Source organism: Cladophialophora carrionii, assembly GCF_000365165.1.
Source record: "Cladophialophora carrionii CBS 160.54 unplaced genomic scaffold supercont1.7, whole genome shotgun sequence".
NCBI lineage: Eukaryota > Fungi > Ascomycota > Eurotiomycetes > Chaetothyriales > Herpotrichiellaceae > Cladophialophora > Cladophialophora carrionii.
The window spans coordinates 562,772-579,002 of record NW_008481832.1 but is presented as its reverse complement, the minus strand read 5'-3'; the positions used below and the strand labels follow the sequence as shown (position 1 = coordinate 579,002).

The 16,231-nt window shown below is 54.5% G+C and overlaps 4 protein-coding genes across 4 annotated transcripts; 1 reads left to right on the top strand and 3 right to left on the bottom strand.

Annotated features, from left to right (window-relative positions):
- Positions 1-701: 701 nt before the first annotated feature.
- On the bottom strand, positions 702-1,127 carry G647_08300 (uncharacterized protein; the record flags this gene model as incomplete). The annotated part of the gene is made up of 1 exon (XM_008732612.1): positions 702-1,127. The coding sequence occupies one exon, from the start codon at positions 1,125-1,127 to the stop codon at positions 702-704; it is 426 nt and encodes a 141-aa protein (XP_008730834.1).
- A 9,858-nt stretch (positions 1,128-10,985) lies between these two features.
- On the bottom strand, positions 10,986-11,828 carry G647_08299 (uncharacterized protein; the record flags this gene model as incomplete). Its single annotated transcript, XM_008732611.1, has 1 exon — positions 10,986-11,828. One exon carries the CDS (start codon positions 11,826-11,828, stop codon positions 10,986-10,988), a length of 843 nt encoding a protein of 280 aa, XP_008730833.1.
- A 1,178-nt stretch (positions 11,829-13,006) lies between these two features.
- On the bottom strand, positions 13,007-14,191 carry G647_08298 (uncharacterized protein; the record flags this gene model as incomplete). Its single annotated transcript, XM_008732610.1, has 1 exon — positions 13,007-14,191. The coding sequence occupies one exon, from the start codon at positions 14,189-14,191 to the stop codon at positions 13,007-13,009; it is 1,185 nt and encodes a 394-aa protein (XP_008730832.1).
- A 495-nt stretch (positions 14,192-14,686) lies between these two features.
- G647_08297 (uncharacterized protein) lies at positions 14,687-14,806 on the top strand (the record flags this gene model as incomplete). Its single annotated transcript, XM_008732609.1, has 1 exon — positions 14,687-14,806. One exon carries the CDS (start codon positions 14,687-14,689, stop codon positions 14,804-14,806), a length of 120 nt encoding a protein of 39 aa, XP_008730831.1.
- Positions 14,807-16,231: the final 1,425 nt, after the last annotated feature.

Below are 16,231 nucleotides of genomic sequence, written 5' to 3'. Positions count from 1 at the left end.
TTCTGTCTTCTGAAGCCCCCCTTGGGGACCATGTGATAGATACTCCGTGCTGGATTCTGCTATGTGAACATAAGAAAATCGAGGAGAGTGCTGTGCTCCTGGTCGGACCCGTTCGTGTCCCCGCCGGCCCCGTAGATGTGAATGAGGTAAGTAGTAATAAGGAAAATGGAAGTGAAGGTCGTGGTTCCCATCGCCGTCCCTCCCTCATCTTCCCCGTTCTGTATCCAACGGTGAACCCCAACACCAGAGCTTTGAACCATGCAGTCCAGTTCGATGATGGTAACATCTTGGTATCACAACAAGAGTCGAGTCCATAAATCCCCAATTCCCAACCCCAGGACACCATCAGTGAGCGCCCCGATGTATTCCAAATGCTTGACTTTGATGCCAGCAACATCAACAGCAATAACAAAATCCATCATGTAAGGCCGGTCATAGCCCCCTCCCTGGGACATGATTGCCATCTCGCCAGTTTCCTCAAACCCTTCCCATTCTCGGATGAATGCGACACACCGTCAAGGTGGAATGCAATGAACTTTTTGTGAAACCCCCGCTAGATATGCATAGAACAAGACAGGATAAAAAGGACAGGAATCAAGCTCGGCTCCCTCTAATAAGCACCGAGCGTGCATGAAGAACCCCCTTTCGTCGACCTCGTGTGTTTCGTCAAAAATTCGTTGTGGCTGTGATCAAAGTACGGCTCAAGATGCCCGACAGGATGTCTTCATGTCCTCATTGCTCTGCATCGAGACTCTTCTCTTCAGCGTCCTTGTCTGGTCGAATGATCCCACGTAGTTCTTGAGATCGTTCTGGGCTTGTTCAGACAGCTTGGGACTGACAGGCCGCGAGGACACGGTCGAGAGCGAGTTCGAGGACACAGTCCGGTGTAGCGAGAAGTCGTAGGCGGGCGCGAGGAAGAAAGCCGTGTTGGTAGTGGTGTTCATCAAGCGTCGTTGGGGTGAAGAGAAAAAGCTGGTGATGTTGGTGTCACAGGGAGAGGTGGACGGTGTCGAGGATGCCAGGGTGTATTGGTCGAGTTGTGTGAGACGGCATGCTGAGGAACAGAAGTTCGTGCCGTTGGTTTGACGATCGCAGGACAGGCAGAAGTCGCCGAGAAGGAAATCCATGTCTTCTGTCGTACGACGGTCAGAGGGAATGGTAGGTGTGAGGCGGCTCGGGGCAGTGGGGGAGTCGTGGCGATTTATATATCCCCCGGCAAGGGAGGGTGTTGCAAGGGCACAGGCTGACTGGAGTCGTGATCGTAGCCGTGTGGCAGTGGAGGGTGTCAATGGGTGGTCACGCAGGCAGGCCTGTATCTCATTCTTAGACACGGCTGACGTTTGATGTATAGTAGCAAGAGGTTTGCCTCGAGATGATGGATGCTAGGCCTGGAATGTCCGGGGAACGGGACGCTGATGAATCATGGACGTCTCGTTCCAAGAAAGGGTGTGTGTGTGTGTGTGGAAGGAAAGGGCTGTCTGGTGATGGGAGCAACGAATGTTTATCAGAAAATGCTTCGAGCGTTGGAAGCGTGGAGGTGGAACGCAGCGGGCAAAAGAGGGCAGTTGATGGACTGGCAGCGTGCCTGAACAGGAATAACGCTGGTGTTTGAAGGCTGCAGTAGCCTGGAAAGAAAAAAGAGGGGAAAAGCCACCAGCCAGCTAACCATCAACTGGAGCGCGGAGCCTGGAGCGGATCCACCCCGAGCAGAGCGTCAGGCGTCAGGTGTGGCCTTAGGCTTAGGCTTGGGCTTGGGCTTAGGCTTCAGGCTGCAGCCTGCAGGCGCTGCTCTTTGGGTTTTGGGTCAATGGTGTGAACACCACCAGCACTGCACAAAATTTCATCCTCATCCAGATCTCACTCCACTCCTCCTTGTGCGCGCCTCATCACGCCGCCGTAATACCCGTACGAGGACGGGTCATCATCTGTAATCCACCACGGGTGCTTCGGCCTGAGGCGTGTTCCTCGTCCTTCCTTTCCCACGCCCTCGGATCGCACTCTCCATCACGAGTGATCACGGCGCGGGTCGAGCGCCGACATCTGGTCTGCTCTCACCCGAGTCTGCAGCTAAGCCGAAATTCATGGTCGCTAGAGTCTGAACCAGGGCTCCAATCCTGGCTACCCTGGCTCCCACGCAATCAAGGCACCACCCAATGGGCTTGCTGTAGCCAGCCGACGGCCTGCTGTCTGGTTTGAGAAAAGCTTCGACCACCACCTGGTAGTCCCTGCTCGCTTGTCAAGTTATTCACTCTTGCCAAGGACGCTCATACACAGTCCATACTGATGTCGGCCGGGAATCACCAGACGCCTCCGGTACACCCACCCGACTCCAGATACTGTACGTTGCCGTTTCAAGCGCCTGGTCTGAACGAGCTGCGAGCTCATCAGGATTTGCTCAGCCCTAACCTAGCGGTGTCCTCCGTCCTTACAACCGCTGACACACGTCTTATGGGCAAGTCCCCGCTCATGGTCATGCTCTGTGAGCTCGGTGTGAGATCGGCTCGTCTTGTCACCACGTCGACATCTCAACTGCCTGAGACCCAAATCACCCGGGTTGGTGTCTACGTCTCCAAGAATATGCCCGCGCTCGTCCCGTCTTGTCTCTCTCCAGAGTCCTACTGCTGCAGCAGGGAGCGATCGCTAGGCCGGCCAAGGGACGGACCTGTCCTGCGTCGGACTGATTGGTCAATTGTCATGCAGTCCTCCCACACCATCAAATTTGCGTTCCAGAGCTTGTAGAACATCATGCACGAGTCCATGCTCCTCGTCCAATTCTTGGTCGGGGGCGTGGGATGTCTTGCTTTCGTAAGTGGTTCTTGCCTGAGCGTCTGCAGGGCAACGCTCATACCAACTCCAGAGGCCTATGGGCTGTATCAGAGTTTTGTGCCCTCCCAGCACGGATCAAGGGTGTGACACCCACATGGCGATGCACGAGCTGAATTCCTCAAGGGTCGTAACAAAGGCCTCCCAAATCCGAAACATCTTTCTGGTGACCTGGAATGCTGACAGCCATCCAAAATGTGGTCTTCCTGCCAGGTCCAACGACGTCAGCCTGCAAAGTCCTGTCGAAGGCTTCCCGTCGCAGCCGAGCTCACGAATCTCTTTACTCGTGGAAGGATCCGGCTAGCGCTCGGTCTGATGCAGTAGCTTCATGTTCCTTGCGGATTACAAGTCAGTGTGGGGTTGCCTTCAAAGCGATGGCTCTGCACTGCGACCTTGCGATGTCTCCAGTGGCTGTTCTGTGTGCGATTCGGGCATCGAGGGGAGCCAGATGTATCAATGACTCGCCGGCGCCTCCCTGCCCGACGACATGGATCGTCGCAGAGAGCGAACAAAAACTGCGCTCTCCGGCACACACACACACGGACAGAGCCGTGGGGAGTCCTCCATCATTCTACTGCCAGGGCATTGCACCCAACCACCGATTAGCACGATATTGTATCACCATGAAGTTAACGCCTCCCCAGCTTCAGGGCCATGCTTGTTAACACCACTCCCTCGAAACCATGGCAGGGATCACGCGCTTGATCCAGCTCGTGCCGACAATGGCCTTTATCCCTAAATTGACAGGTCAGATACGCTAATTCCCACTCGACCCCGCGCTGTCAACGGCTGCCCGCAGTGGCAACAGCAATATCGTTTCATATGTGTTGAGCGCTTCAAATGCTCGCGCTACACCAGCCTTTACCCCACAACAAGCCGTCTGGCACCAAACTTGGCCTCCCTTTTTGTGTGGCTGAAAATGTCTAGGGGTCCTCTCGGTCCTCAATGTCGCCACGAGTAGGATGGCGCATTGATTGCGAAGACTCCGCGTCGAGGACAAAAGACTCTGTCAGTGTCCTCGTATGTCGGCCAGATCTGCAGCCGAAATTGCGATATCATTGTCTATCAAGCTCGATATCACCTGGACCCCTTCTGGGTGCCGCCGAACCGAGCCCGAGCGACAGCGATCACCCGTGGTTGCGTCGATCATTTGACATGGTTCGTCCTTTCCTCGAGCTCGAACGGCCAGCTGCATATATACCAAACCGACCAGCATGCTCCTTGTTGCCTGGGTTTCTCTATATTTCATGTCGATGCCGCACCATCCGGTGCATTCTTGGCGTTGGAAATCACTCTCTGGTCTGCGATGATCTTATTATGCCGACCCCAAGCCGTAGCCTGCCAGCGATAAGGGCTGGCATAACATGCTGCTTAGTTGCCACCCAAGTCTCGCAAGGCTAGCGTGGCTGTACAGGGGCTCTGAGAGCCATCGGCTAGGATTTCGTCCACCTCGACTTTGTGCTAGAATTTTGCGATAATAATATGCTCCGCGAGGATGTCTCACTGGCTCAACCCTGATCATGCCAGCTGATAGGTCAACGCCGCAACAAGGAGATCCGCAGCGCCTAAACTTGGTCCGAAGGAAATTGCGACATGCAGTGTGAACAACCTGTGCGCGATATTCTCGAGACCCTTGATCGGCATGTTGGAAGCCGCCTCCCAGCATATTACGAGGTATTGCTTTTGTTGAGTGCAGAAACTACCTATGGGGAATCTCAGTCGGACGCGAGCCTCATGCAGAATCCTTTGTCCGTGTCCATCCTAGACCGGCATTATGGTGGGTGAGACTGTGGCGACTGCGATGGAGGATCTCGTGGAGAAATGTGCAGGCCCGGCCGTGCCGTGGGGACCGTCGGGCTCGCTCCAAGCCTGGTCCGGATGCTTGTGGGATAGCGCTGACCAGTATCTCTCCGCCCACAGCCTTACGCCTGCTAAGCTCTCACTTTATCTGCCACTGACGTGATACAGATATCTCCTGAAGGAGCATATCTCCAAGCTGCTCTGGACTCTTGTTCGCCAAGAGGGGCAACACGGCTAGTCGCCGACGACGCAAATGGAAATCTTCAGCCCTGACAGCCTTGCCCGCCCTGATGGCTGCTGAGCGGCCTTCCTCCGTTCACAGTGGACGCTTTATAACAGCGTGGGAAAAGGTGTACACCCTACTGCTCAGATTGGTAAGCTTGCAAGGAGATCTTTCCACATCTGAGACGGGTAGGATAACTGCTCATGAGCTCCGATATATGCCAAGGCTTCAGTAATCCTCTGCCCTACCCTCAAGCCTGCGTTGTGACGAGGGTTCACAGGCGACGAAACGCTTCACAATCCTGGAATATGCTCCGGCTGATGCTGACATGCGGAGGGCTGGAGACGGAGGCGCACAACGAGGTGAGTGCATTGCGCGTTGCCAGGATTCCACAGCGGTCACGACTCGAGCTTGCAATCAGCTTCATGACTGTGGTACGTCGACAAAAGATCATGTGGCCTCTGCAGAGGGTCCTATGGAAGGGGTATGTGTGTCACGTTGTCTGCTTGCATTACGATGGCCCAGTACGTACGTACCTGCTTTCAAACACAAGCGTCGTCAACGCTGACCATAACCAGCTCTAATTTTGAGTCCCGCCACCTCGGCTAGGTTACAGCCGTACGATCTCATATCATCTCCGCAGTTTCGCACGGTTTGAGGCGACGTACCCCATGCACCACACCCTTTCCATGAGATTTGAACAGCCTCTGGCTTCGCCAGTGACAACTTCCGCCTCAGGTGACGGCGCGAATGATGGCAGTCCCACCACTTTCTGACCGCCCAGACTCGCCCGGTATATCGGCACAATGGACAGACCGATGGTCATCACGTCCCATCTCCAGGCATGGGCAACGGACAAGGCTGCAGTGTCCAGGTCTAGAACGTCAGCTCGCTGTGGTCACGAGACATGTCCGTACGAGCCCTCACACCCTTGCATCGACCTCAGCAAGCCCTGACACTACTATTCTCGAAGTACGAACAGACGTTTGCGGGACCGAAAATCCATAGCGACATCGACCTCGCATTGTCATCCTCGTCGGACCACGAGCTTCGCACCCCGGGGACCTTTGGTGACGAGCCAGACGGCAGACCTCTAGGTGTGCGGCCATGCGCCTCATCCCTTTCCCTCCTCCACCCTGCCTTCATGCAGGAGTCTCACCGCCTCTTGGGTCTCGCAGCAATACCGCATGTACCTAAGAAAGGCACGGCCGCACAAAAGCGACAGCTCGGGATCACAAGACATTGCGAAAGCAGTGCCAGTTTCGCGATATCGAGCCAAGTATATCAGGATTCGGACTCGGGCTCGTACGGTCAACCCTGGGCCCTACGTAGTACTCAATCAATCCCTCCCAATATGGTCACCGCCAATTCCATGTGCCTTGTTGTTTGCCACGCCCTCTGATTCCTCACGCGTCTCAACCTCAGCGTCCAATTGTGCCCGGATAACCACTGTCAATGGAGGATGCTTGTTGACGAGCGAGCCTCTTTTTACTTTTGATCAAACAAGTCCCAACGGTCGGATGTCGGGCTGAAGCAGCATGAAGCTCCTACCAGGCGAGGAGAGGAGACCTACCACTTCAATCTACATCTCAAAGCCTGCTAACATGTTCGAGAAGTCTACTGGTCCACCTAATCGCTCTGTCGCGATATTCGTGACGCTTACCTAGTAAGTAAGAGGTGACAGAGGGTACGAGGACATCTCATGGCCTTCGACCCCTAAGCATGTTTTTCTCGACCAGGTTGATTTATCCCAGACTCCGCTCCTCAGCTAGCCTCCTCAAATCAATTACCACGCGCGCGGGTACAGTACAGTAGTGTGGTTGCCCAGGTTTATCTTCTGTGAGTATCCTGAGCGTCCTCAATCCCCCATAACCATAACAGTGCCATAAGTCTATGTCCGCCCACCCACCCATCCTCGCATGGACAATACTTCCCGCCACGCACTTACTCAGCTCCTCATGCCGCCCTCCTGTAGACAGGGTTGGGACCCAGTTGATCTCCTCATACCACCCTCGATGGAGGCAGACTACAGACTACAGCGTTGGGACCCTAAGCCTGGCTATGTCTCTCTCTGTGTCCGCGTCGGCATACCTATACAACCCGCAAACACGCCGTCCAGCGCACTTACGGACCCGCGTCGCACATTTCAGCCTCGGCTCCCTTTCGACCAGCGCGCTCAGAATACTGTGGTACTAGGGGACATGACCCGCTCGTTTGCCTAAGGACTGGAGCGCCACCAGCATTGTTCTACCACGGTATGACGGTACGACGCTCGAAATAGCGTGTCAATGGTACGCTTTGCCTGAACATGTCTCTCGTCCAGTCCGCTAGAGGGGGGGGGTCGCGGTCTTCCATGGGAGACGCTTTCCGTGGTAGGGCAGGGCAGGGCAGGGCAGAGAAGAAACATACAAGAAGGCGTAAGAGGACCGAGATCGAGTGAGCAAGCCCACAGTCGTTCGTGTGATTCGTGTGGTGAGGCATACCTTCCGCTTCCCCCTCCCCCCTCCATGCCCCCACGCCATGTGAGGCAGGCAGGCCGGCAGGCATAGACGCGCATGAGCAGCAGAAAGCATACAGCATATATATATAGTTATAGCTGAGGGACTTGGATAATCAGACTTGACTTCAGATGATAGTGGTGCCCTAACACAAGAGTTGGTTATGAGGATATACATTGACTAAGCGTGACGCTCTTGTTTCGTACATGCTCCCTACATAAATACATATGTACGGGTTGCTTTATTATATGCTTATATGTTCATACGATCACGCGGTCCCACGCTGATCCGTTGACACGCTCACACACTCTCACACTCACATAGTTACATGGTTAAACAGTTACACACCTGCATATATATACACTTAGACATTTACATCTAAGGCTCGGGAAGTATAACAAATATCTGAGCACTCTTATACTATAGAGATAGGGTTAGGAGCTAAGGATAGGTCTATAGCCTAGAAATAGCGCATGAAGCAGCGCATTTCACACACGTGCATGGAAATTATAATCGGGACTATATATACTCGGCCTCGGGGTCCTTTAATCAGACTTTAGATCATCTCATGGCCATGACAGCCACGCACGGTGTAGAGTTTATAGTATATAGTATAGCACACACCACACACCACACACCACTCTATAGATCCACAATAATTATCGTCTCTCTTTTGTCTCGCACCGCTGTCCGCCCGTAGCACTTTGGCCGGCCCCTCGGATGAGCCGATGCAATTAACGGGCTACACCCGAAACCGGAAACAGGACTATCGTAATGAGAGACGGGACAGAGGTGAGGAGATGAAGACAGTGTAGAGTAGTTCTTCTAGGGGCCTCACATACTGTGGAGTGTCAGCTCGTCTCTAGTGAGGGCCATTGCAGGGGCGAACTGTATCTCACCTACGTCAACTCGACAATCACAGTCTCGGAGCGCCTGACTTCGTAGATATCTCGTGACGATAGGTCTACGGTTGAGGAGAGCGTGAGAGACCGAGCTAGCGGGCTCTAGCCAGTCAGCCAGCCAGCCGAGCAGCCGAGCACTGAGAATGCTCCCTACTCGGGCGGTAGGATCCTGCGCTGGTACTGTCCGTGTAGCGCCTATCCCGTGCCCCACGGGCGGCACGACTTCGTCGTAGCGCAAATCCAGCCACGCGACACGTTGGCTCGAATGTTGGGTACCTATAGCTTGGGGCATCATGTGAGAGGGGATGCCCTGTCTGAGTGGTTCAGGAGGAAGAAAAGCAGTTGAACATCCCCCGCCCCAACGGCAGCAACTCGGACATGAAAAGAACATTCACGACGTGACTTGTAAAGCGGGAGGGAAAGCAGGCTCAAGCTGTTACTCGTCATTGTGCTGAGAGGCGTACTGGTTGCAACATCAGCAGACCACAAGAGCATGTGCAGCACTGCTCCAGGTCAGCTACATTACCCTGATGCGACAATGACGGGGAGTATAGCGCATACAGCTTGCGCGGGTCTATGGTGTCATGAAAAAAAGGCTGCGTACGCCTTGGTGGAAGCGAGAAAGGGGGGGGCGCCACAAGAGCTGTTTGCAGTACCCACTTAGCTCTGACCACGTTCAGCAATCTTTCCAACAGCCATGCCGTGCGCGATGTGAGACCTGAGCATTGACAACCTCCACTAGGACAAAGGTATGCTGGACACTCCGTTACTGGTACCCCGACTTCGCAGCAACGGACGATGAGAGTGGTTGTTGCGACGTCCAGAGGCTCAATGAACGTGATGTAGAGCGGGTAGGAATGCATCTGTAGGTGAGATCTGGTTATAGCTATATTGCTGGAGTACTTACCTCTTCCTAGGCTGTTGGTACCTGCCTTGGTTGGCTGCACGAATTGTCTGCGATCGACGATCCAGTTCACGAGGCACTCGTGATTAGGTTCAAGATCGAAGGGTGTGGAAACGTAATTAAGCAGCTGATGAGACGAAGACACGTTGAACCATCGTCCGTGAGGTCGAGAATTCTTCCAACAGCCGGGCCATCCGTGGGAAGGGTGGTCGAAAGGCACATCAATGTAGTGGCTGCTTTTGTGCCCGAACCTGTCCCAGCGAGCGGGCATCTTAGCAAGGTTGGAGAGTCCTCACTCGCTCAGACGTATTGCTTTTTCATGGTGACTTAGGCACGGTGACTGACCACTCGGTTCCGTGTTGCCCAACACATTGGCCATACCCCGTCACTGGTTCGGTAAAATGCACGAAATCGAATTTGCCTCACCAACCACGTGCGGCATGGACCAGGAAGGGATCTGAAACTCTCAGTCGCCGTGGGAGCCAGTACGAAACTGCATCCTCTCCTGTCACCCTCATCATCCGTGGCGCCTGCAGGGCCTTTTGGTGATGCATTTGCTCTCCGCAGAGTATTTCTGAGCTCCACAATATTGGCTGAGAATGCAAGTGGTAGGCCGAGACCAGATTAAAGAACTGACACACTGCCGTAGGAAGTGAGGCACAGCACCACCATACGACCAAAGGAACCCTTTAGGCAAGGACTTGTGTGTCCGGGTCCGCATCAGATCAGGGTGCTGTCGCAGGTCGCTGTTTCCAAGGTCCGCAGCAGGCAAGGTTCATCCTGCCGTGTCGCAGGGGCAGCATCGGCTGATTCCAAACAAGCCGGGATAGGTGTGATGTTTGTCGCGTCAGTGTAGGGGCAATGCGAGGACGGATTGTCAAACTTCACGGAGTCTACTGTGTATACCTCCCATGGGGACGCGCCCTTGTCGAGTGAGACCCCACACTGCGACTTTTGCGTCCCTTAATACTCGTATACAGACCTTGCGTCAGCTCAAGTGGAAACGATCTGTGGAGAAATGGTTCCAGGCACTCGCACAAAGCACAGCTGCAGAGACCTTTCGCAGCCACACCGTTGTCCACGGCGCCAGGACACTGCGCAACGGGTCGGAGTCCAGACTCAGCTGTTGACACATATTCGCCCCCACAAGGCAGCTTCCTTAGTGCGCAGGGCTTAGCGATACCACGGTCGAGGGTAGGACTGAGACGATTGGATGATACCAAGGGCGAGGCTGGTTTCGGCACATGGCATCATCAGTCGCAAGAGTGATGATATTGAAGTTTCGGCACCGAGTTCGACGGGGTAGAATTGGAGGTGAGGTGGCGTTGACTGGGGAGTGAGTCTCTTGTGCACGTGAAGGTGAAGGGAAGACGTAACCGAGTCTTGGCGCCAGTGGCCGCAGACGAGGACGGACTTACGTCACCACTCGTTACGTTCAGACTCACTTCGCATTCAAGTGCCACTGCAGGTACCGTCAGCCTCTGCCACCGCGGCTGCTCTGGGGTGCATACGAGTATCGATTGAATATTACTGGGTACTCGTACGCTGGTGTGCCTATCCGTGGAATCGTTTTCGTGCCACGCGACACTGAAAATGGTACTACTGCCTAGAACCCCAGTTCCCTGTCCAAGAACTCATCAAGTCACGCTCTATTCAGGCCGGATCGAACGGCTTCCTAGTCCGGTGTACCAGAGCCGCCTATGGTACAGTACACAGTATATGTCATCACTCGGGCTCCGCATGCTAAACATCTCGCTGTCATGCCCGTGAAAAAAGGTCGTCAATAAATGCCTGCGAAATATCCACCAGAAACTCCACCAAAAGCGAACCTCATCTTAGTCATAACTCTTTCGCCGGGTCGCATGACCATGTCTGCTCCGCTGGGTATCCTTGTCTCTGTCGTCCCGACTATGACTCCTCGACCGGTCACTGCCGCTGTCCCCCTTGTTGTATTTTCTCTCCCATCGATCCTGTTCTCGGTCCCTCTTTTCTTCTCGCCACTTTCTGTGCTTGCCGTAGTCCTTGCCACCTAGCCATCCGACCAGTGCGCCACCGACTGTACCCAAACCTGGGAAGATCAGATCGCCAATGAGACCTCCGCCCGCAGCGCCGATGAAGCCATCTGCGTTCGTTGACCGCGAGTTGTCTGAAACACGACGCGGCCGGTTCTTGTGCCTATGCCGGTGACTCTCGGGGTCTGAGGAATAGTCTGGTCTCGACGGATCACTGTGCGAGGGTCGGTGGTGGGGTCGGTGGTGCGACTGTGCATAAGTTTGTTGTTGGTGATAAGGCCCTTGAGGCACGTAGGGGCCTGGAGGGTAAGGCGCCAAATGTTGCCCTGGATTGGCTTGGAAGTTCGGCTGGTTTAGTGCGTATGTGGGTTGGCTGGAGAGAGACGGTCGCGGCTGGCCGGGAGGAGGGAGCTGAGGATCTTGAGCGAAATGTACTTTGGCTTCGTTATTCAGTGGTTGATAAGGAGGCGGTGGTGGAGGAGCGGCATGGGGAGCGTAAGGCGATGGTGGTGCATTGCTGCCAAACTGTGGACTTGGGTGACCGGGTTGATAACCAAAACCAGGCTGCGACGGACTTGGTCTCTGTGAATGAGGCGGGTGCAGACCCGAGCTCTGTTGCTCCAGAGGAGGCCTGGCGCCAGATGTGAAGTATTCTGTTGCTGCCATGGCGCAAGCTTCGAAGCACGGGAGTAGATGAGGAGCAACGAGTGCCGGACAGACTTATAACAGGAACGTCAACCACGTACCCCGGCTTGCAGATCCTTTAGAGGCAAGACACTCGAAGAATCGAAGACTGCCTAGCGAGGCTAAATACCGGGTCGTGGAATTCCACGGTTGGGAATCGATGTACAAGTAGCGAGTCACAAGCCCGAGTCATGGGGCCGGTAGAGGAATCGATCGGAAGGACTGGGGCAAGGCGGAGTGTATCATCCGTTCTGATCTTCCGCTCGACGGCCTTTGGAAACACACTGCGATATTGTGTGGGGGACGTGATTTGCGAAGGCTCCCACACCCCAAAGGTGGCGCAAGCTGGCGATGCTTGGAAGCCTCAAAGAACTTTGTGACGCGAAAGGTCCCTCGTATTTATTGTGCCCTGATCACCCCGGCGCTCCCAAGACGGCACGCCCGACTCCGGGGACGGTTCTCTCTTGGCCATTGCTATTGGATGTATAGCGATGGGTTCCTTGTCTGCTCAAACCTAGCGCAGCGAGCTGCTCTCGAACTGCGCAAGATCGAAGGGGTTGACAGGGCGGTACTCCGTCGCAAACAGGAGGTCGGTCTGGCATAGGCCTCCAATCATTGACGTCACAAAGGGTCTGCCAAGCTGCCACGCTGAACCGCCTTCATTTGAGGCTATCATTGGCTGGTCATGTCTATAGTCGAGAGACGGTCCTGGTGGTTGGGGAAAGGATTCTGTCATTTGCGGTGCTTCTGAGATGGGAATTCTATTGTGGACCACTACGCGCATTTGTACTTCACCTTCCGCTGAGGTTGACTGAGAGCGACGAATCACCTGATCCTGGTGCCTTATCAGAGCGTCTCCTGCGCCTCAGTCATCAGTCGAAGTAGTGACCGTGCTGCTGCACGAAGAACAATATTGACAGATACAGTACATATCGAGAAAGAAGGCTGGGTGAAGGCAGCGGGAGAGGAACGTTTGCATCTGCTTGTGCGTTGGCCACCTCCATGCATGTCGACCTACAGGAGCTCGCCCGCCAAACACATGCTGTGCCCCCAGCGCCCCAGATTGCCCGCCTACTTTTCACAGAGATTCTTCAAGGTATCATAAAAGTACACTCGGCCATGCTGGAGATAGTGACAAGAACAAAAGTCTCGCACAGATATTAGGCGACAACCTCGCCTACGTCCACCAGAATAGGCGTCCATGGCTTGGCTCCGGGCTCTTCGGTCTCGCTAGGTAACCGGAACTCGGTTGGGCTGTAAAGATACCAGCCCTTCAACGCGGCGACTGCGGCGCGAGTCCTTGCCTCGTCGAGGCTGGCTCCTGCGCCCTCGCCTAACAGGTCGCTGCCTGAGTAAATCCCAACGACATAGACTGGTGTTCTGCTTTTGCGCCCCGTCTCGCTCAATATTTTGGCCACGGGTGCCTGAAACCCCTCTCGTCCGCAAAGCTTGCTCAAATCCCTAGTCGGGGTCTTGAACTGGAAGAGACTCGACATGTCTAGCTGCCGAGACATGAAGTGGTCGCTGTAAAATTTCTTCGCTGCTGCCCGTCCGGCGTGCAGATAAACCGCGCCGATGACGGCCCTTACAAAGTTGGTGCTTGCCCGTTGCAGGGTGACGCCCTTCGACCTGAGATCTTCTGGGTCTACCGGTCGCTCTAGTGGCTCGCCGAATTGATCGTAGTGCACCGATTTTGCGCTCAAGCTTCGGGTCCATGTTGCCCGCGTGTCGCTGCTATTGGCGAGTGCGTCTGGATTGTCTTTCTCTAACCGTGTGTCCGGCGGCATTCTCTTGAATTGTAGTAATCCGGGGTCAACCTCACCACCGGGTTCTGCTGCGGCTTCAACGCCCCATTCCCTAGCCATCTGCGTCAAGGTCGCTGGGCCATGGTATGCATACATTGCGGCATAGACCACCGCAAGCGGTAATCTCGGATACTGGCTGATGATGTACTCGGATGTGTAGTAACCCAGCAAGTCATTGCCAAGCAAGGCAAACGGTTTGTTGTTGAACCGTATTGAGGTGTCGGCGGACTCGTCCACCAGAGTCCTCGCTAATGTTTCAAGAGGGAATCGTGATGGGAGCGACAGCCGAGCATGGAGGGCTGCTAATTTCGCCGATGTTCTCGCCGCGGTGACCGGAGGTGAGGGTAATTTCATGAGCGTTTCTTCGGGAAGATATGGCCCGTCTGTCGTAGGTGACACGAAGTCATCTTCAGCACCGGCGGGGACGGCTGCTGTTGCTTGGAAGCGTCGTATACGGGAGAACGGAGAAGGAAGGATGTCGGGTCTTGTCCGTGGTGAGAGTACACTCCCGCTCCATCTCAGGAGCCTCAACCTCTTCATCGGAGCTGCCACCGCTCCTCGAAACAGTCGCGATAGCTCCGTCTGCTTTCAGACTACGAGTCAGAATGTAGGGGAAAGGAAAACCTGATGGAGGGAGGAGTGCGTCTCCAGCTAGTTGATGGGACGTTTTTCTCCTGCGACACGAGACCATCGGATTGGGACACGCGAAAGAAATTCATTCGGAAACGACCACAGCCAATGAGGGTCAGGCTTGGCGATTATCCCCAAACAGGAAGCATCCTCGTTAACTCCGAACCCTTCTCAACTCAACCTTCGCTGCTGGGTGCCACACGTGGCTTGTCACCAAACTGTTCTCCGGTGTCCCAGCTTCACCGTCGCTGCCCTGCGTACGAAACATCTGCTGCAGGCCCATGTCGAATAAGTTGGGATGGTTGCGAAGAAATCATGGCCACACGAAGCTTGACAATCACGTCGTATATGAAGTCGCTGCAAAACTTGTTCAAGGTCTCTTTTCGAACAGATACGTTTTCATTTATGGCCATCTTTCTTACTAAGGCCATGAAAAGACCTCTGCGCTTGTGGCCTCCCTGCTGCGAGGTGCGGACATTTCTTACTTGCGGGCTTCTCGCACGGGTGCCACTGCTGCACCAGTAGGTATGCCTGGAGTCAAGTTCGACCGGCTGGATGCTTCGACGTCTGAAAATCCATTCAACCACAGATTTCACAATCGAGAGGCCATATCGGCTGTCTATTGACATCCTCAGAGATGGCCCAACTTGCCCACCGACAAACGTATTATCGACGTCGTTGTGCAGAGGCACAAACCAAGCTCCGTGTATTCCTCGCGGGCTATCCAGCCGAGACAGGCGGCCGCGACGTGGGCAAAGCCTGGGCCCATCTGGTAGATCCAGCAGTGAAGTACTGTACGACCTGATTCAGACAACGTGGTGCATCGGTTAGTTAAGTTTTCTACGTCGGGAACTGTTGGGCTTGGCGGTTAGTGCTTGCCGGATTACTAAGGTTGACTGAAAATAGAGTGATGTTCGAACAAGAGCACCAGCCCGTGATCAAGTACGGACTGTGGAGGGAAAGACTATACTGCTTGTGGAGATGGCAAAGCTCCCCTACCAGCGCGATGGGCATCGCTGAAGTCTCGGCCCAAGTGCTGACCGACTCAACTCCGCAACATTGCAATTATCGAGCCAGGGACCTGAGGTCATGCCGTACAATGAGGTCGGTATGGGCCACTACGGACATATCGCATTGGAAAGTGAAGCTGTCAGATGGTTAAGTTGTGGCAAATTGAGACTGTCTCCGATGCAAGATTGAGCATGTTAGGCTTGACTCCGGAGGACAACGTCCAATGTTATGGCGAGTCTGGTTCCTCCAATGACATGCCAGGCTGCTTACCTGGCTCCAGACCAGCACAGTTCACGGGGCGGAAGAGAGACTGGACAAGTATGAAGCAAGAGTCACGGGCGGATGAGACCAGCTGGTTGGGTGCGGCTGCACAAGGGCGCGTTGGAACGACGCTGTCATCATCCATGGAACTTACTGCTCACCCGGCTGCTGCTGCTCTCTGATTCATAGGAAGCCTAGCGAGAGCTACCTCAGGATGGTACGTCCGTTAAGACACCGAAGTCACATTACATGCATGCCAAGATGGACATTCCCCGGCTCGATTGTACTGGGTATGCATCGCGAAAGCTCCTCTGCGTATCTTCAAGCAACCTCAATTACTTGTCGTTCGTCGCTTTCTGGCAACTCTTACTGCCGCCCAGCTCATGCAGCGGTATGCTGCTCACCATCGTTCCTCGTATACGTCAACGCGTCGATGAAGCATGAACGTGGCTTGCCTTACCTGTAACTTGGCTTCCGAAAGGCTTGTCTTCGATTTTCAGAGCTTCAAGCTATTTGGGGTTATAATTGGTAAGAGGAGTAAGCACTATCCTATGTCAGACTATGCCAAATGCGACTTCGCGGCCGCAGTGGAGGCGAGACACGCTATGGAATCGAGGCTAGCGAATCCTAAGTACCGAAATACTTTGCTCGGGGTGAATTGGTCCTGCGGGTGTAACC